Source organism: Cebus imitator, unplaced genomic scaffold (genome assembly GCF_001604975.1).
Source record: "Cebus imitator isolate Cc_AM_T3 unplaced genomic scaffold, Cebus_imitator-1.0 Scaffold17, whole genome shotgun sequence".
In the NCBI taxonomy this organism is placed as follows: domain Eukaryota; kingdom Metazoa; phylum Chordata; class Mammalia; order Primates; family Cebidae; genus Cebus; species Cebus imitator.
In genome coordinates, this window is record NW_016107332.1 from 7,596,083 (window position 1) to 7,619,488 (window position 23,406).

A 23,406-nucleotide genomic window follows, 5' to 3' on the forward strand; every position below is an offset into this window, starting at 1 on the left:
ATGTAACTCTAACTTACCATGAGCAAATGGACAATGTCCAGAGCTGCCACAGAAGGAAATAAAACTCATTCTCTGGTTGTTCTAAAATAACAACGTATCATCTTACTTATGAGAGGACAAAGGAGATAATACAACCTCTGCTTATTGTTGAACCAGAGTACTAATATGTTAATGTAACATGGCAAATACAAATTCTTTCCATTTATAACAAGTAAAATAACGGGTTTCACTTAGTAAGGACAACCCAACTTTATGACTTTAAAATATGTGATGTGAAATTTATGGAAGATAGAGATATAACTGTTTTTCCACAATATATGTTAGTGATCAAGCCCAAATGGATATAAAATATCTGGAAAATGCACAGTGTATATTTATCCTTCTAATCCAACTATGCTCAGATGGAGCTGTTTGGCCTAAAATATAATGATAATTTCTCTTTCTTATCTTTCCCTTTTTGTGGTTTCAAGCATTATGTTACTTAAGTAGCTAATTATATGAATAGTCAAGGAAACTTGTGCTAACTTGGTGTTATTACTTCATTCCTCATCTTTGTATTTCTAACTGACGTGACTTAGGCTACTTTCTAATAACCTGGAACAAAATACAATTTAAACAATAAGTAAATATTCATTGAGCCTCATCTATTAACTGAGACTGGATAAGTGGTAGATAGGACAAGTTAACAAAACCATGTATTGGAATACGTTAATTTTTCAAACTAGGATTAAGAAAGTTGATCATTTATTGAGTTATATACCCAAGGTAAAAGACATTTTAAAATATCTTATTTAACTCTTTTGTCTAAAAATATAAGAATAGTATTGTGGAGAATAGAGGTTGTAGTAATTTTTTATGGAGAAGACATCTTTATTTTTAATTTTTGGCGGTATATATTAGGTATATATACTTATGGGGCACATCTGATATTTTGATACAGGCATACAATGTGGAATAATCACATCAGGGTAAATGGGGTATCCATTACCTCAAACATTTATCTTCTCTTTGTGTTACAAAAAAATCCAATTGTACTCTTTTAGTTATTTAAAAATGTACAGTAAATTATTGTTGACTGTAGTCACCCGTTCATGCAGCCAAATACTAGATCATATTCATTTTATCTAAGTATATTTTTGTATCTCTCCCCCACCTCAACCCAATACCCTTCTCAGCCTCTGGTAAGCATAGCTTCACTCTCTATCTTCATGAATTCAATTGTTTTAATTTTCAGCTTCCACAAGTAAGTGAGAGCATTTGAAGTTTGTCTTTCTGTGCCTGGCTTATTTCACTTAATATAATGACCTCTAGATCCATCCATGTTGAGACAAATGACAAGATATCATTCTTTATGGCTGAATAGTGCTCCATTGTGTATATGAAGCACATTTAAAAAAATCCATTTGTCTACTGATGGACACTTAGGTTGCTTCCAAATCTTGGCTATTGTGAATAGCGCTGCAATATACATAGGAATGCAGATATCTCTTTGATATATGGTTTTCCTTTCTTTTGGGTATATATCTAGCAATGAGAATGCTGGATTATATGGTAATTTTATTTTATTTTTTTTTGAGACAGAGTCTTGCTCTATTGCCCAAGCTGGAGTGTAGTGGTGTGATCTCAGCTCACTGCAGCCTCAACCTCCTTGGCTCAAGTGATCCTCCCACCTCAGCCTCCTGAGTAGCTGAGACTAAAGACATGCACCACCATGCCTGGGTAGTTTCTGTAGAGACAAGTTTTTGTCATTTTGCTCAGGCTGTTCTCAAAGAGTTTGTAGTGATTTTGAAAGCAAGCTAGATAAAAACTTCTTTACGTGAAACATGTGCTTAGAATAAAATAGATTAGAATTTAAATACATAATAATAAAGGAGCCACCTCTTCTTACAAGGTATATTTAATATATTTACCCTAGAACATAAAGAGTTAATTGTTAAGCACTTCACAGGAAGAATAGGAGAAGGGGATCTAAGACATTAAAAGCAAAAATGTGAAGAAATATTATAAATATAATAGAAATCAGGGGATCACACATTCACTTAATAAATCTTTACTAGACATTAACTATGTATCATATAATGCCAAATATTTGGGAAAATTTAAATTTTAAATGACAAAGCCTATTGTTTTGAAGAGCTCAAAGTACAATGAAGGATAAAGCAATGACCAAAATGTGTGAATTAAGAAGGAGAAACTTGTCTGCAGGAATAAGCAAAGGAAGTAAAATTAGATTTGAGTTTTGAAGAATCAATTGTGTCTTCACAGGATGAGAAATGGATAAAATGCATTTGAAAAGGAGCAGCCCGTGCAATGGCATAGATGTATGAGAAAGCAAGTAAGTTCATGAAATGGTGACATGATCACTGCAAGCAGATTACAGGGTACTTGAAGGAGTGGTGAGAAAGGGGTCTGAAAGACTGCAGGGGCCAGTTTGTGAGGGGGTCTTTTATGACACAACGAGGTGTAGTAACTTGGCAGGCCCCAGGGTGCCAATAGCCTTATGCTTTTCAGGCAGACAATAGCACTGTGGGAAGTACAATTTAGACAATTCCAGTGGCTTCATGGGGAAAGAGACTGGTGGCAATGCAGCATTTTACAGGCTGTTGCAGTTGTAGCAGCAAGACGGGCCTATAGAATTATGTATACTGTCCTAAATTAGAGGGTGTATTATCCTTTGGAATACTCAGTGTCATTAATAATTGTGGGCAGTTCATAATATAAATTGTTTTCAAGCAAGGGTAGGTTTGAGGAGGAAGGCCTTGAGGAAGATTCATTATATAGTAAGCTAATAGGAATAAAAGCTTCAATGTGATGTCTGATGTCTTGGGATGGTGACATTTCTTTTAGTTTTAGCTCACTGGAAGGTATTTCCATCATTTTATTTAAATATCTCTATTAGCATCCTTCAATATTAGAGATTTCTTCTTCTTTTAACAAAGTTAATTTCAGATACCTCTCCTGAGAAAAAATAGAAAGATAAACCCTTTATGCTTGTTAAGCTGATAAGCAATACACTGTATTGGGAAACAAAATATAAAATTAAGTAGAGAACCATTCACTTAATAATGGAAATGAGGCTTTAAAGTCATTTTTCTGCAACAAATGTGGTCTTTTGTTACACTGAGTGGAAAAATCTTAAGTCAGTGTTTCCGGGATAGAACATTAAAAAGCGAAACCCACCGACTCTGAGCTCTAGCTCTACCATTGAGCACAAAACAAAAATCGCAAATGCACATTTGCTTTCATAGTTCATGGAGACTGATTTGTTTGTGTATTGAACACAACGATTTGCTTCCTTTGTGCTTCTTAAATAAAAGTAACATTTACTTGCAAAAAAGACTCCAAATTGCTTATGTGGAGAAAAGCTTAAAAGTGAGACAGAATTTCATCTACAGGGCTTAAAAACATCTCTTAATTGTTATGATGTAATGGAAGTCTAAAAATTTTTATCAATAAACAACAAATCAGTCAAGCACATAGACCTTCTGAGACATCTTGTCTGGGTAACATCTTCAAAGTTAGGACTCACTATCAGTTTACATTCTATGCTAAGGTGGTCAAGAAAAGCAACTTCACATTGAGTCACATATACAAGTGCAGCAAATCGTTTTAAATTTGCATGTTGTTTTGGGAACCTTTTTAAAAGAAGCTGTAAGCCAGCATATGGAAAGTTATAGATGCAGCCCAAGTTTGCCTGGAATCTAATTCGAGATGCCTTCCAGCTGTTGCCACTGCCTGGAGACTCTATTTCCTCTTACGCTCTCCTTCCAAACAAACCATGGAAAAGCAAGCTGAAAACCAGTTCTCCTGCCTGATGCAACATGAACTGAATTAGGCAGTCTGGCAAAAAGGAGATGAAAAATCAGCCTCCTTATTAAATATTGCTGTACATAAAGTGTACAATGAAAATTCAGTCAAATTAAGGATTAAAATATTGAAGCAAAATTAATGTTAAAAAACTTAAGTGCATTATCAGCAGCACAAAAAGCATTATCGATAATATGACTAGAGAAAACATGTTGTCTAATGTTCACCTTTTTATAGAAAAATGAAAGAATCCATTAATTTATTTTCTATTTGTCCTATGTTTTCCAAACTAGACACCTGTGATAATCAAAGAAGGTCTTTGAACCCCTAGCTTTGATAAAGATTAGGCTCCTACATCATAGATTGATTATTTTTTCTCTATGGATATTAACCTGCGTATTTTGACTTCAGCTGAACTGATATACAAATGGATACATAACAGAGCTTAAGGTGTGGAAGGTTGAGAGAAGGACGTGGCATTGGTGTAGCCTTGGAAGAGAAATAAAATTTCAAATAGGCTGAGAAGAGGTCACTTGTGTTATAAATTTACCTCTCCCATTTCTTTAATCTTTTACTTTCCACTAATTTCCCTCCATTTTCTCCTCAGCCTTCACCTTCAAGAATATGTCTCTATCTTAAAAATATCCTTTCTTTGAACCTGCTATTTTTTAAATTGCCACAACATTTTTCTTTCCTTTGTTGCAAGGCTGCACCCACTCTTGCCATTTCTACTCTACCAACCCTTTTAATAACCTCTCCAGAATCAAACCATTTGTGTTTTGGGAGCCAGGTGGGGGTGGGAAGATAAAAATGATGTCTTTCTTCTTAAAATAGCAATTTAAATGCACAATAAAATTTAAATAATAACTAGAGTTGTCTGAAGAGAACATTTCTTTTCAGGCAAATATGAAATAAGTAATCTGTTTGTGTTGCGGTAGACACTTTCCTGAGTGGCTCACACAGAACATAAACCTCAAAAGCCAACAGCATACTGTGGGGGGAATAATTTCTGTTTACCCTCAGGTCGGTGTTCTGTCCCATTAACAGCCCTGCCTCTAAATATGCATGACGTTTCCTTTCAAAAATCTTCTGTTTAATGTTTCAAATGCACACATAGATCTGACTTAGTCAACCTATTCCCTAATAATGAATCATCTGGCCAAACATGAGTCAGAGTAATAAAGCTCTCTGAGACACTTCACTATTTGAACTTTAGGGATGTATATAAACCTGTGAACAATTTCACAGCCTCAAGAAAGAATTTTTAGCTGTTATGAGAGGCTGGTTAAGAGAGAACTAGCACTTCCCTGTTTTCATGTCTTATCTTTTCTGATTTTGTAACATTTATTAGGAGAATTTCTGTTCTATCATGTTTTATTTACAGGGATTGCAATCATCATGTGTAGCACTGAAATACAAATTTCACAGTCACTATGTTTTACTTTATGTATATTAAACATTTTTTTCTTGAACATTTGGCAACTATAATCAACATGATTTTAACTGTTTCATCAGAATATGTTTATATGGTTGCATATTAGCAAATGGAATTTGGTTCCTGAAAAATGGAATGAAAGTATGGAGTCAAATGGCAGAGTTAAAAGTCAGAATATTCCCTACCTTGTATTTTAGTTAATTTTACTGTGATCTATCAGCCACCTAAATAGATTTTTTTTTTTCTGAAAGTCTTCCAGTTTCTCTTGTCTTCAAGCCTGTGTTCCTTGGGGCATTAAGCAATTTTCCTTCTATCACTGCTTGTCTCTTGAATTATTGCTCTCTTTTCCATTCTTATTGTTACCACTATGTTTTTTTCAGTATTTTATTTATCATCCAGACAGCATCCTACTGCTTTCCCTGTTTTAGAGTTAGAGAAATAATAATGAGACATTGATGAAATAACAATTAGGCAATGATAAAATGTTAAGAAAATGAGGCACTGACAATGATTTGTATTAGGCATTTTACAAAATACACATTGATGGAGAATAAATTGTATGTATAGTTCCCTATACCTGTTCTGGTATGCTTAACTATAGCTTATCGAATAATAGTTACTCACTACTGGGCTATTGAATTTCATGGCAAGTGAAAAATGTGAGAGTTCAATATCATCTGCAAAAGCTTCTCTACCGATATTGCTGTTGTATTATTATTTTCTGTGCACCTCCCGTAGGCTGGTTTGTATGTTATTTCATGCCCACCTCCATGGTAGTGCTATAATACCACAGGTTTATTAGTGAACTGCCTCAACTTTAATAGCTATAATTGATTCTGGTGTATTCATCAAAACGACAGCTATAGCTTGTAGAAAAAAAAGAAACCAAAACATTGTCTTATAAAAGATGTGTTTAATAGATCTGTAGCTCTTTATTGTTGCTGCTGCTGAGTCATTATTCTTACATTTTATAACTTGATGCTGGTACTTCTTGAGAATGATTGCCTTATCAACATATTACTTATTTGTAGTGTTAAGTCAGTAACTTAGTTGCTTGATATGTTAAGAAAATTCCCCCAACATGGATTGAAGAGGCCAGTGTATTTCAAACAATGACTCAGGAGCCCTGGAGATTGGCAGCAGTGCCCTGAGCCTGCCTTAGAAAGAAGGGGTTGAGGCTGGAACTTGCACCAGCAGCTCTACTTTCTTTTGTTTTATATGTTGGACTTATTTTCCATCAAGAAATTGACTGAAAAGTTCCACAGTGAAAAAGAGTTTGAAAAATTACAGAGTAAGTTTCACATCCAACAAGGAAATAAACCAATGTACCTATGGCAAACACAGGTAATGTGAACTGGGCAGCTCCTTTAGATGAAACATAAGCAACAGGAGAGAGACTACAGTGCAGATTCTGAGCAGACACCAGGAAGATGTGACACGTACACTCTGCTCACACCCGGGGGAGGCATCCAGCACTTGGGGAGTGAAGTAGCACTTACCCAACAACCCAACCTGGCGTGCCTAAAGTTTTACACTTTCAGATTTAAAATAAAGGGACTTAGAGGAGGGATTTGAACTTGTAAAAGATTCCTAGATGCTGCATTCTTTAGAAAATAAAAAAGTATATATTCTTTTGCAGGAGATGTCCTATAGTGCTTGTTCTTAAAATCTAAGAAAGGGACTGTTTGGGCTAACATGTTACATCGGATGGAGGTTGGACGTTTTGATTTCAATACTATGTGTGGTAACTAAGGTGATGGCATTAAAACAAACATTCCTCTCAATGAAATCTTTCTCAGTGTCTGCACAGCTGTTAAGTCTTTGGCCCAGAAAACCACAGCAAAAGCCAGCAGTGATGCAACTTATTCAGGTTGACCCATAAACTGTTTAGTGAGTCCTTTGCTTTTAGAGAACAAAGAGCTTGCCGATGTGGAAAAGTTGTAATAAATGACTACGTTCTATAAATTAAACCAAATGACCTATTTTTAGCCATTTTTAAAATAAGAAACAAAATAGGTGGACTTCAAGTTTTAACAAAAATCTTGGCAGATGTAAATCCTTAAAAATGATATTTCTAAAAATGTAAGTGCAGAACCACCAGCTACTGCTCAGACTCTTTTGCCTTGACATTAATCCAAGAGGAAGGGAAACACATTTATGTATGCATGTATTTCTCTCTCTTTCTCTCTCGTGTGTGTGTGTGTGTGTGTGTGTGCTTGTGTATGTGTAAACACTTGATAAGTAATGCAATCAATACTCCGAAGTGGCAACATTCATTTTGATGAAAATTGAGACGGATGCTGAATTCATACATTGGCTCTTCATGTAGGTTCCTTTTTATCACCAACCATCTGACCATATGGATGCAGTAATAAAATGTAGAGTTTTGGCTATAAGTCCAAAGTAGTAAAATAAGGGAGAATGGTGAATTCACCCAGTTCATTCTACTCTGCGACAGCCATGAGGCTAGACAGGCATGCTTGCCTAATGTAGCACCCTTCCTCCACATTTACCTGTGCTGCTTTTTCTTTCTTTTGAAATATTAGTAAGTGGTTGAGTCAGAACTCAGATTCAGACTTTCTGACACCACCTACTATGATAAATGAAAAAAAAAATCTGTAACTGCAATCCTTCAAAATATAAAACCTAACGGAGTCAGGAAAACAAGGGAGAAACAAAGACTACTATTTATTGGTAGGCTTTGAAATGTGAAATGTAATTGTCAAAGAGATTCCTGTAACTTGTGATACATGCCTGCTTGAGCAAGCACTTTTTTTTCCTAATAGTTGAATGAATAAACTTGAATTTGTCCCTGAATCCCCCTTCTTTCTGTTGCATTTTTAGTTCATTAAAATATCTTATCTGCTCTACCTGCAGAATATACTCAGAATCCACCATTTTCCATCACACCTCCCTCCACCCCAGTATCTCTCACACAGGTTAATGCTATGGTCTCTTTAACAGATCCACCTGCTGTCCATCTGACCTGCATAATGTATCCTCAACACAGCCACTGAAGCAGTTCTGTTAAAAACTAAGTTAGATCAGGTTCCCCTTCTTCTCCGAGCCTCCCAATGGCTCCCATCTCGGTCGAGTGAAAGTCAGTGCCCCTGCCTGAGCCTACATCACACCATAGGATCTGTCTTCTTCTTCTTTTTTTTTTTTTTATTACATTTTAGGTTTGGGGGTACATGTGAAGAACATGCAAGATTGTTTCATAGGTAAACATGTGGCAGTGTGATTTCTTCTTTAACTGCTTAGACCCCATTTCCTCTTACTCTCCTGCTCTATCTCTGAACTAGCTTAGTGGGTCTGTCCTGTAATGGTACTTGAACATACCAGGGGTGCTCCTCTTGTAAGACATATGCATTCACTCTTCTTTCTGCCTGGAGCAGCTACATACAATGTTTCCTTTCTTGCCTCCCTTATTATCAAGGACTTCTGTGACCTTTGTTATATTTTCCTCTCAATCTCTATGACTCCGAATCCTCTTTACTGCCCTATCTTCTTTCTTAGAGCATGTCATCCTCTAACATATAGTTTTCTTATTTGTGTCTCCTTGCACTAGAATATAAACACCATGAAAACAGGGATTTTTATAGGTTTGTCAGCTGATGCGTTTCCCAGTGTATTAGTCCATCCTCATGTTGTTATAAAGGACTTCCCGAGACTAGGTAATTTATAAAGGAAAGAGGTTTAATTGACTCACAGTTCTACCTGGCCAAGGAGGCCTCAGGAAACTTACAATTACAGTGGAAGGGTAAGAAAACACATCCTTCTTCATATGATGGCAGGAAGAAGTGCCAAGCAAAAGCGGGGAAAAGCCCCTATGAAACCATCAGATCTCTTGATAATTCACTCACTATCATGAGAACAGCAGCATGCAGGGAAACCTCCCTGATTCAATCACCTCCCTCTGGGTCCCTCCCAGGACACTTAGATATTATGAGAAGTACAATTCAAGATGAGATTCGGGTGGGAACAAAGCCAAAACATAAGCAGTGTCTAGAACAGCACCTGGCAAAGAGTAGATTTTTAATATTGAATGAATGGATGAATGAATGATGGATGAATTTCAGGGAAATAAAAATGACACCAGTTTAATCAAGGGCCATTCCTTAATGAACCATTAGCTGTTAATGGAGTGTCACGAGGTTTACAAATTAGTCACTGAATAGTTTACTCCCTTTCGGAATTTCTAAAGGTATGCATTTAACCTTGGAAGTTTCCTTTATATAATTGAGAAATAAACACACTCAACGATGTCATGGGTTTGAGGTGAGGATTAAATGACATAATCCAGTGTATTAACATTGATCTTAAATACTATTTAAAATTTTTTTGTTTTATTATTTTGACATCTGGAATCATTCAGAGACACAGAAAAAAAAACAGATCTAAAAAGCTCTATTCTTGGAAACAAACCATTGAATTATTTTAATTTTAGCAAATCTCAGACTATTGATCCAATTGACCTAATTTCCTTTTAGAGGTAATTAATGATGAATCCCCTAGCTAAGATGGCTATAATACTTCAGAAAATTATGATATATTGTATATGCACATACTCTGAAATTGATGAAAACTAGATAAAATTCATAGCTTCCTAATTTAAGCAACACACCGAAATAAGCATCCATTTTCTTCAAGTTTGCACCATGGTAGAAAAGGAGAACACAAAAAAGAACTATACTCCCAAATGTTTACATCTCCTAGTATCTTTAATTTCATGATTCACTTCACAGAAACTCATTATTCAGTTCTCAGTTTCTTTTTGCTCTTGAACCAATTACTATGCCTAAAATAAGAATCTTTATGTCACTTATTTTATGGGAGAACAGATACACATTAATAGAGATGTTTCTTCCAAGAGTCAACTATATGAGACCTTAAACAAGCTTTCAATTTCAGATTATAGGAGGAAAAACACAAGTCAACTGACTTTCTTCCAAGATAGCATTTAAATTAAATAGTCATATGCATATAGCCGGTGTTAAATAAATGGTGGGGAGAAAAAAAAGAGGCAAAGATGGTAATAAATCACCATGGATCATTAAAGATCAAAACTCTACTGCCGTGTTATTCAGTATGGTTCCCAGACCAGCGACTTCACCTTCACAGGGAACTTACCGGAAATGCAGAACCAAGACCCCGCCCTAGCCCTTCTGAAATAATATTAGGGTAGGGCCAGAGGAATAATGTTTTAACAAGTTATCTCTGTGATTCTTAAACATTGCTTTATTATATACATCTTACAGTTCTAAATATCTAATTGTTAATATTTGAGAGGTTGTTAGATCAACAATATATGTGGAAAAAATTATAAAAACTTTTCACAATCAAATTTAAACAACAGATTGTATAGGAATTAGACAGTTGTTACTTCAAAACACAGTAACAAAAATAGAACTGGATTGTACTTTAAGTGCCTTGTGGCATCTACAGTTAATGAATATTTAAGCTCTTCATTTCATCTCTCAATAAGAGAAAGCATAGTTTGATAAATAGGTTAAGTATTCTTAGAAATTCTGAAAGGTAATATTGACATCATTAATTTATATATGAAACAAATAAAAAACAAGAACTTCTTCCACCAACCCAAAACTGTCTGAGAAAGCACTTTGAAAATGAGTTTCTGGTTTTTAGAAGAACTATATCTCCTTAGGCTGGGGTTGCTTTAGTTTGAAAACAAGATATTTATTGATTTCTACTCCAAAGAAAGCTGGGCAGAGACAAAAAACCCATCCTGTCAGCCATCTGAATAATTTCGTGGAAAAATCATAGTGTTGGAGTTGGAATCCTAGCTTCATTACTTACATGGGACCTTGGACAAGACCTTACTTCTCTGAGCTTGATTTCTTCAAATATAAAATGTGGATAATAATTACTCTAGAGTTATGAGATTTGTAGGATATATAAAAGAGATACAGATGTAGATATACATATATAGAGAGATAGATATATTTTTTAGAGATAGATATACTAAGAGTATATATTAGAGGGTAATGTACGTAAGATATATTCCTTAGCACATATATGCCAAATAAATGTTAAATTGCCATTAACAAGATTTTATGCTCAACTAAATCTTTTAGTTAGGAAAAATGTATGATTAAACTATAGAGTTAAAGAGACAGCCAAACTAGGAGCAAATTAAAACATTGATTTCAAGTGTTCAAGTTTATATATTCAAGTATTTTAAAAATATCTAAACCAAATTAAATTTTAATTTGAGTCTGAATCACTCTGTTCACATACATTCATTATGGCCTTATCCTGTGCAAGAACCTGGTGTGTTCAAAGGATATAACACAGTCTTTAACCTCATAATGTTCAACCCCAAAGATAATTTTTAAAAGTCTGATAAAACAATGTAAAAATTCTTTCGTTTCATATTCAAGATTAGGGAAAATATTTTAAATAAATTTCTAATAAATTATAAATTTATTAAAAAATTTTTAATTATAGTATATTTATAGTAGATATGAGTTAATATAGTACAGGCATGGCATCAAATTTACCGTACATATTAATATATTATAGGTTAAAAATTGAAATGAAGTTAGTATATATGTTTTTCATAAATGTTTTTCTAGGTAGAAGTGCAGAAAAATTGAGTCAAGTAAATTGTGCACTTTGTTTTGATTTGTTTTTGGATAGAAGAAACTTAAACTTATTTATGTGATGGTAGAAATGCTTTAGTAGAGGTTTTTAAAAATGACAAAGAAAGAATGTAAAATTGTGAAAACTAAGTCCTAGAGGAGGAAAAAAGTGTCTTGGGAAGGTATAGGTCTTTGACTAATGCATGTGCCTCAATGTCTTCTGGAAAAGAGAGGTAGCACATGTGCTGCCAATGCTGGGAAGTTGGTAAATTTGGTGTTGGTAATGAAAGGGCTAATTTATTATTGCTTCTAATTTTCAATGGAATTTAGAAACAAGGTAATGAGCTGATGAAAGGATATTAGCAGTTTGAGGAGATGAAAAATTTGGAAATGGTAGATCTGAAGCATGGGACACATAGGAAAGTAACAAAAGACTACTGGCATTTTTAGTGCCTATTTTAGATTTGTCATTATGAATTTAATTTAATTAAGTGTTGGTTGCCACCCAAATTCTTGCTGCTGTGTCCATCTGCTGGCTGGACCTTCTTGGGCACTGAATATTGCCAAACCATGCCTATCAAGTACGTTTGGGCTTTGTGCGTGGAAAAATTCAGCACTCTTGTTAGATTAAGAAGATCTCTCGCGCCTATAATCCTAGTACTTTGGGAGGCCGAGGCGGGTGGATCACAAGGTCAAGAGATCAAGACCATCCTGGTCANTAGATTAAGAAGATCTCTCGCGCCTATAATCCTAGTACTTTGGGAGGCCGAGGCGGGTGGATCACAAGGTCAAGAGATCAAGACCATCCTGGTCAACAAGGTGAAACCCTGTCTCTACTAAAAATACAAAAATTAGCTGGGCATGGTGGCATGCGCCTGTAGTCCCAGCTACTCGGGAGGCTGAGGCAGGAGAATTACTTGAACCCAGGAGGCGGAGGTTGCTGTGAGCTGAGATCGAGCCATTGCACTCCAGCCTGGGTAACAAGAGGGAAACTCCATCTCAAAAAAAAAAAAAGATCTACAGGCTTTAAGTCAGTTTCCATAGCTTCTTTATCATCCATGGCTGGTTGTTACCCTCTCTACCAAGCTTGAGAACAACCAGGTTTCAAGAAAAGCATATTATGTTATCTCTTCAGGAAGCGGACAATGACCTAGTGATTATTTTCTGGCATGTTTCCCTATGAGGCCCAGTTGGTTGGTAGATTTGATGTTGGTGATATGATAGAGAAATTTTATTATTCATTCAATTCAATTAATTAGGAGAGATAATTTATTGTTATAAAATGAAGGTTTTGGGAAAAATAATATTCAATATATCTTTAAGCTCTACAAATTCTATCACTTTATGTTGGCTGCCACATCTTATTATAACCAAGAAAAAGTGTGCAAAGCTTACACAGGGTAAACCTAAAAGGTTCATAGGTATGCTGTCATTTCTGATATGGATTCTATATATGCCCATTTGGAACAAAATTTATAGGAGTAGTTGAGACTTTGGAAATATTTTTTCATTCATATTCAAAATAAATTCACTGAAAATTCCATTAAATCTAAAACTAAGAATGTATTGAGCATTTATTATATGTCAGGTAATTCTCTATGTATTTTCACCCATATGGTCTTATTTAATAAGATACACATACCAGAAAGAATGGTCTGTTAAATTCCTACTACTCTCATTTGATTAAGAAGATCTATAGGCTTTAAATAACCTAAGATTTCACTTGAACTGTAGAGCTGGGGTTTAGACATAGGTATCAATCCTATGCCTACTGCTTTTCAAATAAATTCCACTTAACCTAACTGCTTTATCTGAATATGAGAAAATTTTAAATTATACTTGAACAATTATTAGGGGTTGCTTCCAATCTGAATACGTATGTTCCTCCAACTCTATCAAACTTGGCATCATATCTCAATTGATGAGCAATGGTGATATGACGTTAACAATTTTTAAATCAAAACATTCCTCTTAAATTTTAAGCTATTGTACTAACAGATGAAAAATATGAAAGCTCCTAAAATTCAGAATGAATATAAAATGTCATTCCGACATTTTCAATGTCAGTCATAAAACACTTAACATAATTTTTGAATGTTTTTTCACTTAGAGCTTTTCACTTGGTTTAATTACTGCATAAATGTTTATTGAAAATCTGCTTATCAGCAAACATTCATTAAATATTTATGGTCTAACTTAAAGTTTTCCAACCTGGAAGTAACCCATATTATCAAGGTTATATGGATTTCTATATGGCAGGCCCTGTTCTAAATGCTTCAGGTACACAATCCTAATTAATCCTCATAATAAACCCCATGAGGTAGTATAATGATCATCCCCATTTTTCTATGAGAAAACTGATTGTTAAAGTTATATGGCTGATGTCACATAAGTTCTTTTGTTTTTAAAAATTAGACTATGTGAATGAAGTTTATAATTTAGTGTATTCTTGTACATTTAAAGTTTAAGAGGAAAGAGGTAAGTAAATATAAAAACTGAAACAGCAACATAAAGAAAAGACTGTAGGAACAGAGAAGAATGCACTTGGCTTTGCCTGAGGTGGGGTGAGAGAATGGCCAGAAAAGCACTGGTGAGGGGATGAGGGTGCTAGAGAGTCTAGAAAGATGAAATGATGTTTTCCCAGGGGAGAATGAAGACCATTTTAGCATGGAAGCCATGCTTAGAAGGAAACAGGCTGGTATGGGGATGAAGCCCTTGTGGGAAAGTACAAATACTCTGGCACTGATAATCCAAAGAAGATCTACATGGGAAATTGTGGGGAGATTGCAACAGAACCTTAGCAGAGACCAGATTTTGAAGGTCTTTACATGGAATGCTTAAAAATTATGCGTTAGTCTCCAAGTAGTGGAAACTTCTAAAAATTTTAATCAGGGAAGTATCATGATTTGGACTATTGTAGGAATTTTACTCAGGCCTTATTGTAGAGGTGGATTCAGATGCTGTAAACAATATAATCATTTAGGAGTTTATTGAAATAGTGATCAGAGAGCACAGATGTTCCACTCCTTATGAAACCTAAAAGAATATATTAATTCAAATCTATTGTGTACCTTCCGAGTGGTAGTCCCAGGGATGAGCTGGAATTCAAAGCTGGAATACTCAATAAAAGGTCTTGACGTTTTTGTTGGTTGAAAGAATTTGAAGTAATTAATCACTGGCCTTTCCATTACCCTATTTTCAATTTCTTATTTAGTGTTATACTTTTAACACCAATGTTTAAATATACATTTGCTCTGGCTTGTGACAGGCTTAGCAGGGTTCCAATAGATTCTGCCAAGCATGACAACCAACAACAACTAAAACAGTTTGCCAGTGCAGAGACTTTAAAAATTACACCCCAGTCACCTCGACATCTCAGAACTAACAGTATCATGTAGAGTACCTTACCAGATAAAATATATTAAAATTAAAATATATGGGGTTTAATTTCAAACCTTTTCTTTAATCAACAGATTGAAATTGGAAGAAAGAATAAAGCCAGTTCTAGTAAGGTTTATATATACTTAAAATTATGGAGACATAACTCTAAATTTAAAAGAATATTTATTTTAAAATTACATAATATGTAAAATTCTCAAAGTACTTTCATGTATGTTATGTCAGTTGAAGAGCAGGATAACTTTTAAGATTGGTAAGTAAATAATATCATTGCTACAATTCTATATATAAAAACAATACATCTTAGAAATATTAAAAAATTTATTCAGTCACTAATTTGTTGAGTCAGCACTGTAACTCAGGTTTCCTTATTAAAAATTCTATGCTATTTCTTCTCCATCACATTGCCTGCCAGGGGGAAGTAAATAATCATTTATTCATTGATTCATTCATTCTTCACACATTTACTTAGTGCCTATTAGTACAAAGCACTGGATTGGGTGCTGCGAGAATTTATGGAGATTATAAATCATCTTTGCTGCTCAGGGGACCAGCAAGGGAAGTAAGAGGTTCAGTAATAGCTGTGAAGGAGTGGAAAATCATGCCTAATGAGACAGTTACAGAAATATGAAAGGTCATCATTGAGATAAATTATTTCTGGCTAAGGAATCATGGAAAGTTGTGTAAGTGAAGTGGTATTTTAGGTGAGTCTTAATGAGTGGTTGGCATTTGGGCAGAGAGAGATAGGGTGTAAAATCCAAGGAGTGAAAACACAATGAGCCAAAGAAGAGAGAAAGTCAAGATGTTCTTGAGAAACTGTGAATCATGCATTTCTTTGGAGTAGAGTTTGAAGGTAGAAAAAGAAATACTCAAGGAATCCTCTCATCTCAGCCTCCCTAGTAGCTGGGACTACCAGTGCATGCCACCACACACAGCTAATTATTTTTATTTTTCAGAGACAGAGTCTCACTATGTTGTTGTCCAGTCTGGACTCAAAGCAAAATCCTCTTTAACCTCATCTCTTCCTTGGACAGTCCCTGTACCTTTTTGCTGTAATTGACTCCTGGCTGTCCCTGCCATACTTTCAAGTTGGGCTGGGCTTTTACTTATATCCCAATATTAATAAAGCCTGGAGCAGTATGAGTGCCCTCTCAGTTTCTCACTGGCACTTCTAGACAATCTTGGCTCTTGTCTCCCTTTAAAAGCTCAACTCCTTTGAAAAGTAAGGCAATAGACAATAGACTCATTATCTTTCCTGTTAAAGTCCTTTGTCCAATTTCAGGCCTTTCCGGAACCTGACCCCTCATTCATAGATGATCCCAGCATTGGCTCACTGTCCTCTTTGCTACTATTTCTTTTTGTTCTCAATGATGTCTCAATGGATAACCATGGTGGTGATTATTCAACACTCTGTCCTTCAAATACTTTGCCTTCCTTACTTCCAAAGATGTTTTCTTCCATCTGACCTTAGCACTCATTATCCTATAATTTTCAAAACATGTACTATATAACTAAATTTTGATCCCATGAATACTCCTTCCCAATCACTATTATATGTTTTTTGGGCTTTCCAAGTTTACTGTAATGTTATCACTTCAACTGCATCCAGATAGTTAATTTATTAACTCCAGCACGTTTTAAGAGAAAATACACCCCCATATTATTCCTCCTTTCTTTGCAAAGCTCAGAGTCCACGATCCACCACGCTATTCATTTGGCAAATCCCAAAACCTAGTTAATTCCATCTCTTCAACTGTACTTCTGCACACAAGAACCAGAACAGGGTGGGAGAAAAACAAACAAAAATGTCTGGTGTCTGTTAAAATTTATGACCACAAATCTCAAGTGGGCTCTCATTACTGCCCAGTATTTTTACTTCATTTCTTTACCCAATTCACTTTTTCACTCTCCTAGCAGATAGTTTGTATCTCTCCCTCTCGTTAAACCTTCAGATCTTCATTCTCAACTAATTTCCTCATTTGCTATTTTACTTAGAAAGTAGGATAATTAAAAAAAAAACTACTTCAGAATCTGAAAACCAAATCTTCCAAGCTATTTGCATCTGTACATCTATGCTCTTTCTTCTTTCCTATGAAGATTAATGAACTGGTAAAAAAATAGCTGAAGCAATTTTGAAGAACAAGCAGGAGGATTTACATTCAAGATATTAATATTTATTATAAAGCTGTAGTAGTTAAGAGAACATAGCATTGACACAACGAATAGACAACAAGAACAATGAGAACTGGAATGGAATACTGCGGAAACAGACCAAACATGAGCATTCATCTGATATGTGAAAAGGTGATGCTGCAGTGTAATGGAGATGGTATGGTCTTTTTAATAAACAGTGTGGGTCAAATGGATATACACATGGAAAAACTAATCCTGAACTCTCATTTACACCATACTAAAAATTAATTTCAGATAAATTGTAATCTAAATATAAAAACAAAACAGTAAAACTCTTAGGGGAAAAAGACCATGGCCATGATTTTGGGGTAGGGAGAATATCTTAAATAGGACATAAAAAGAAAAATATTATAATGTGGATTACAAGAAAATTAAAACCTCCTGTTAATTAAAAAATCAAAAACAAAACCAAGAAACCACTAAAAAAACCCAAACACCCCAAAACCAGTAAAACAACAAACAAACAAAACAAACAAAAACACTAAAATACCAAAACACTTTTGAGGAGAGTGAAGAAGCAAGCCACAGTATGGGAAAAGAGATTTGCAATACTAATATCTAACAAACTAATGGAATATATAAATAACTGCCACAAATTAATAAGGCAAAAACAATCATCTAAAGAAAAAAATTGGCAAAATACTTGAATAAATATCTCTTTAAAGAGGACATAAAATTGGTCCATACAAATGTGAAAAGATGCTCAACTTTATTAGTTGTCCAGAAAATGCAAATTTAAACCATAATGATGTAGCAGTGCATAATGACCAGACTGACTGAAATGAGAAAAGATAATACTAAATGTTGGCAATGATGTGAAGCAAGTAGAACTTCCCATGTGATTACTGGTGAGAGTATAAACTGGTAGAATCACTTTGGGAAACTTAAGCATTATCTACCAAAACTAAACATACACATCCCATTAACCCAGGATTTCCACTTCTTGACAGACATCCAAGAGAAATGCATACCTATGTTCACCCAAAAACATATACAAGTATTTTTATGGTAGCACTGTTCATAATAACCCAACATTGAAAACAACCCAAATGTCTATTAACAGTAGGATGGGTAAATAAATTATAATATGCTTATACAAAGGAACACTATTCAATGACAGAGAATAAATTATAACTACAGGCAACAACATGGAAAAATCTTACAAATATCATGCTAAAAGAAGCTAGACATAGAAGGGTACCCTCTCTGTAATTCCATTTGTGTAAAGTTCAGAACCAAGCAAAATTAATTTAAGGCATAGGAAATTGGGTGAGTGATTATCCTTAGTGAGGATAGCAGTTGGGTAGTGGGTTGTTTTAAGCACAGTGGATTTATCAAGTATCCTATTAGATATAAACATTATTTGAGTTACCTTTGCATTTGTTAACAGTGATCTTCATGGTATTTCAAGTGGGATAAATGAGTAACAAAATAGTAAAAACACAAAATTATTATCAAAGATATGAATTCAATTCAGATTGTCAACTTTCCTCCTCTAAAGTCTGCATAAACATATTTACATTTTGCAAGACTTATAATTTTTTTTGAGGCCTTCACAATATTTTCTGTTAAGAAAAAATGATGTTTTTAATCCACATATTTATTTGCAAAACTTTTTAAAAAATGTGTGTAAATTACTTTGAAATAAATCAAACACAGGCAGCTACTTACCCAGTCAACCTTTTATCTTATCAGGACAACTGTGAACACCTAGAATGCTGTTTCTCAAAGGCCAGTGCATAGAATCCCTGCATCACTACCCCTCTTGGAATCTGTTGCCACATCAATATAAAATGGGTATAACAATAGCAACTACATAAAGTTGTTGCAAGGATTAAATGAGACAATGCATATAAAATGCGTTACCCTGGAACACAGTGACTGCTCAGCAGTAGCAAACATTTAATAATAACAGTCTTGATTTATTTTTGATAATGTCATCATAATAATCTGACACACTCATTAAATCACTATTGATTTCTAGAGTCAACCCCCGACTTACCATAGTTGAAGGGCCCAGAAATCTGCATTTTAACTAGCATTTGGGTTGACGTTTTTTGCACACAGCAATTTGAAAACTACTCTCCAGAGATTAGGAATTGCTTGTTTCTTCTTCATAGCCCCAGTGTAGGGGTCTGTACCAATGAATGTTTATTGACAGGCTGACTGATATTCAATATTGCCAGACTAGCATAATGTAAATTATTAAAATAATCTGCAATTTGCTGTAGATTCGTGCAGTAAACGGAAATAGATTTTTACATTTTTTACTCCAGAAAAATATAAAGGGAGTGTTGTTTTGTTAATAGTGGGAAAAGTAGCTTCAGCTTCAATTATGTAAACTCTTTGTCATGTGAAGATATTTGAATCATGTCACATTTCACATAACCCATTTTCCCTTAAAATAGTTTAGTTCATTTCAGTTTTTTTATTGCTTCCTTTTTTAATTTAGAAGATCCAGAAGGCATAGACATGTATTCATGGGGAGGATAAATGGCATATTCTCTGCATGAATAACTCATTTATGCCTAGTGTTCCATTATTGGAACCCTCAGCATGTGGGAATTATTTATATCCTACTGCTCAAGGTGATCGCCAGGGTCTGATTGTAAAAATAAAAAAAAAAAAAAATGCAACCTCAGGCAAAAATAGGTTAATATTAAGTCCACAACTGGGCTTCCATAACCACTTTCTTTCTTACATCTGTGTTCATTTAAAGGAATTTTCCAGCAATTTGTCTAAAAGGAGAATTGCAAGTGAAAAGATCTTCAAATTTTTAATTCAAATAGAAATTAAAATCAAATCACAGTAGCTATTTGTACTTTTTGTCTGTAAAACAGTTATACAACCTGTTGCACTGAATAAAAAATTTTAATGGGGAAAAAATTCATCAGAAGTCTGATTGCATTGAAAGTACAGAGGAGTCAATCTTTGACTAAAGAGAGAAATTAGGAAATATTTCCAGCTTAGTTTCTGTTTCATTTTATTAAGTAAACATAATGACCAAAAGATAAAACCTACATATGGTTTCAGTGCAAGATAATGTTTAAGAACAAATTTTCTTGTTTGGTGAAAAGCCTTGAACATATGCTTTATTGTGAAAAATAAATTCATATAGTTCAGTTACATATTTTCAACCACTGTTGGCTATCTGTGTAAATCTAAATTCTGTAAGTTAGTTGAGGATGTCCAGTGAAGCTTTGTGAGACATTTATTTCATGAGCCAAATATAAGGGTGTTTGAGATTAGACATGAAGAACTTGACCTCCAGGCCACCAGATGGACTTATGATTTTCCAGCCAAAATCTGCTCTTTTATATATATCAAATACCCTTGATTCTCTGATGCCACAATTAACCTTTAAAATGACTCTGATGTACAGTGAGACTTTTCTCCTTCTCAGGAGAGGGAAGGATAATAATTTTTTCATTTTCTGGCAATGATACTAAGTTCTGACCGTTTGCTAAGCAGTGGAAATCATGCTGTAAGAAAAAGTCTCTGCAAGACAGAGATTCTTACAAAATAGTCTTAATTTTCCAATGGATACTGGCTACTTTTATAGGATTCAATTCCAAAAACAACTTCATGAAGGAAGGGTTCCCTGCCCTGCAACTGAAATCACAAGACATAGATTCAAACAGCTAAGGCTTTTCTTCTACCTCTGTCCAGCTTATCCCTGACCCTCCTAGTTTATCTTCATTCCACAGGCTGAATTTGTGCATCCACATTAATTGCAGTGGCCTATATTCTGACAGGATAGAGTAAAAATATGAAAATATGTGAACACTTTAAGTAAAAGATTTAGCTATTTAGCAAAGCGGCAATATGAAAAGCACTTTACTTAAGCGTCTAAATAGTCTGATTTCTGTTGGTTAGTCAGAAAATCCCAGACCTGTGAAGAGCAGCAAAAAACTGCAGATGAAGTTTGGGAAGTTTGATTCCTGTTGAGCACTTACTATTGAATTTTCTTGCATTTTGAGAACTGCTTTGCTAATTAAATATGGCTTTCACTAGTGATCTTGTAAGAGAAAATGACCCATCAAAGACCCAAGCAGTCATACATAAACTGGTCATATTTTACATTACCCTATATCTGTTTCATTGGCTCTTTTTCTCTCTGTTACGGATCTGTGGCTCTGATCATTCAATTCTAGATTTAAGAATGTATCAAGTGTCAAAACTTTTTTTGATCTTTCTTATTAGTGATGGTGAGTGTGAATTCTAGTATGACATCTGAAACAAAATCTGAGCATGCTCAGAAGTAGAATCAATTTGGAATAGGAGACCATTTCTGGAAATCTAATTGGTGGGTGTTTATACGTTCTCATCTCCTTTAAAAACTTACAATTGGCTCTGTGTAACAGGAAAACTAGACTACACTAGTGACTAGAAAATTAAGATCATTAACATTGTATCTATTTTAACGCCATAACCCAATACCATACATCATTCATTCATTCAGTCGTTCCCCATACTTTCTGTTACTCCCTTAAATTAGAAGCTGGATCTGAATTAAATGCTTAAGATTTCTCCAAGGAATAAATACAAGAATTAGTAACACTTACTTTCCAGTAATAAACTGACTCCTGGATGGTGTGCAAATAGGCTGGACATAGTAGTTCTCCAGTTTAACTCCTTCAGCAGCGAGCTTGTCAAGAGTGGGTGTTTTAATCTCAGATCCATGGTAACCCACATCTCTAAATCCCTGATCATCCGCTAGGATGAAAATGAGATGGGGTTGGGAGGTGGAAGTTGTGCTGGGCTCTACTCTCTCTCCAGCTTGAGCTAGTAAGGCCCCTTCCTCCTCCTCTTCTAAGCCCTGGCCCCAGGACAGGTAACCATAAGTGAGGAGGCAGAGGACCCAGAATCCTGCCAGGGCCCCCATAGCTAGCATCTTTCCAGGACAGACCCAGGCCTGTGGAGAAGGCGGAGGCGGAGGCGGATGCCCCGCGCAGCCCCTAGGAGCCATTCACTGGGGTCCCAGGTGAGACTCCACGCGGAGAACCACGCGCCCCACGTCGCTTCGGGCGCACACATGCATCCAGGAGGGGTACACCCGACAGACGGTGGAGACTCTCCACCTGGCAAGAAATCCTCCTCTCCTCTCGGCTGTCACCATGTCAGACAGCTTTAATCTTCCAAAAGTGATGGCTTAATGGGTGGGACTTCGGAAAAACAAGGAGAGCTCGCTCTTCTCCAGCACAGTTCACTCTCTCCTCCTCTCCACTCCCTTGAGCAGCCTCCACCAAGAAAAAAAAAGTTAATATCTTCACCAAAAAGTTGCCTGGAGAAAAAAAAATCACTCAAGGAATTGAGAATCACACTGGACAGGAACTTTTCTTGGCCAGAGCGCCCTCGACGTTGGGGAGCGAGGGCGGTGGGATCGGCCGTCTGTCCCGCGGTCCCCACACCTGGGAAGAACTACGAAGTGGACCCTTCGCGTCTGGCTGTCATCGGGCAGATCCACTGCCGCAGTGGACCGGCCTCCTGATCACCTTCTCCACTTTCCCAGGGCTCTCCATTTTTTCCCAGTACTTCCCTCGGCGTTTGCCAATCTCCACGACACTCACCAGGCGGCGAAGTGAGGAAAAAGCCGTTTCCTGATCTCCCTCCACCGCTAACCACCCGCTTCTCTGCAGAAACTCCGGGCTGCAATCCCTTCTCCGGGCTGCTGGGGAGCGGGGAGGCCAAAGCCGGGTCCCTAAAGCCGCGGCCGGTCCGCGCGGAGCCCGCCTGGTCTTCGCGGAGCTGACGGACCCGGCGGAGGCGCTGCGCGCTGCGTGCGTTTTCTCAGCTAACTTATTTCGCTTTGGCACTCCGAGTTCTTTTGCCTCCTCCCTCTTTTCTCTCCAGTGAATCACAGAACGGTACTTTCTGCCTTCGCTCCCCGGGAAGAGGGGGAGGGGAAAGGCCGGTTTAGAGGCTCGATCTTTCCTTTTTCCGGGAGGTGGATGGCCAGGGCAGAGGAGG

General features: G+C 36.0%; 1 protein-coding gene across 1 annotated transcript in view; it reads right to left on the reverse strand.

Moving 5' to 3' along the window:
- ARSJ (arylsulfatase family member J) overlaps nt 1-22,810 on the reverse strand; it is an 83,024-nt gene extending 60,214 nt beyond the window's left edge. The window contains exon 1 of the mRNA XM_017510572.2: nt 22,002-22,810. Within this exon, the coding sequence (XP_017366061.1) occupies nt 22,002-22,405 (404 nt within the window). The 5' untranslated portion in view covers nt 22,406-22,810. The remainder of the gene's footprint in view (nt 1-22,001) is intronic.
- Nucleotides 22,811-23,406: the final 596 nt, after the last annotated feature.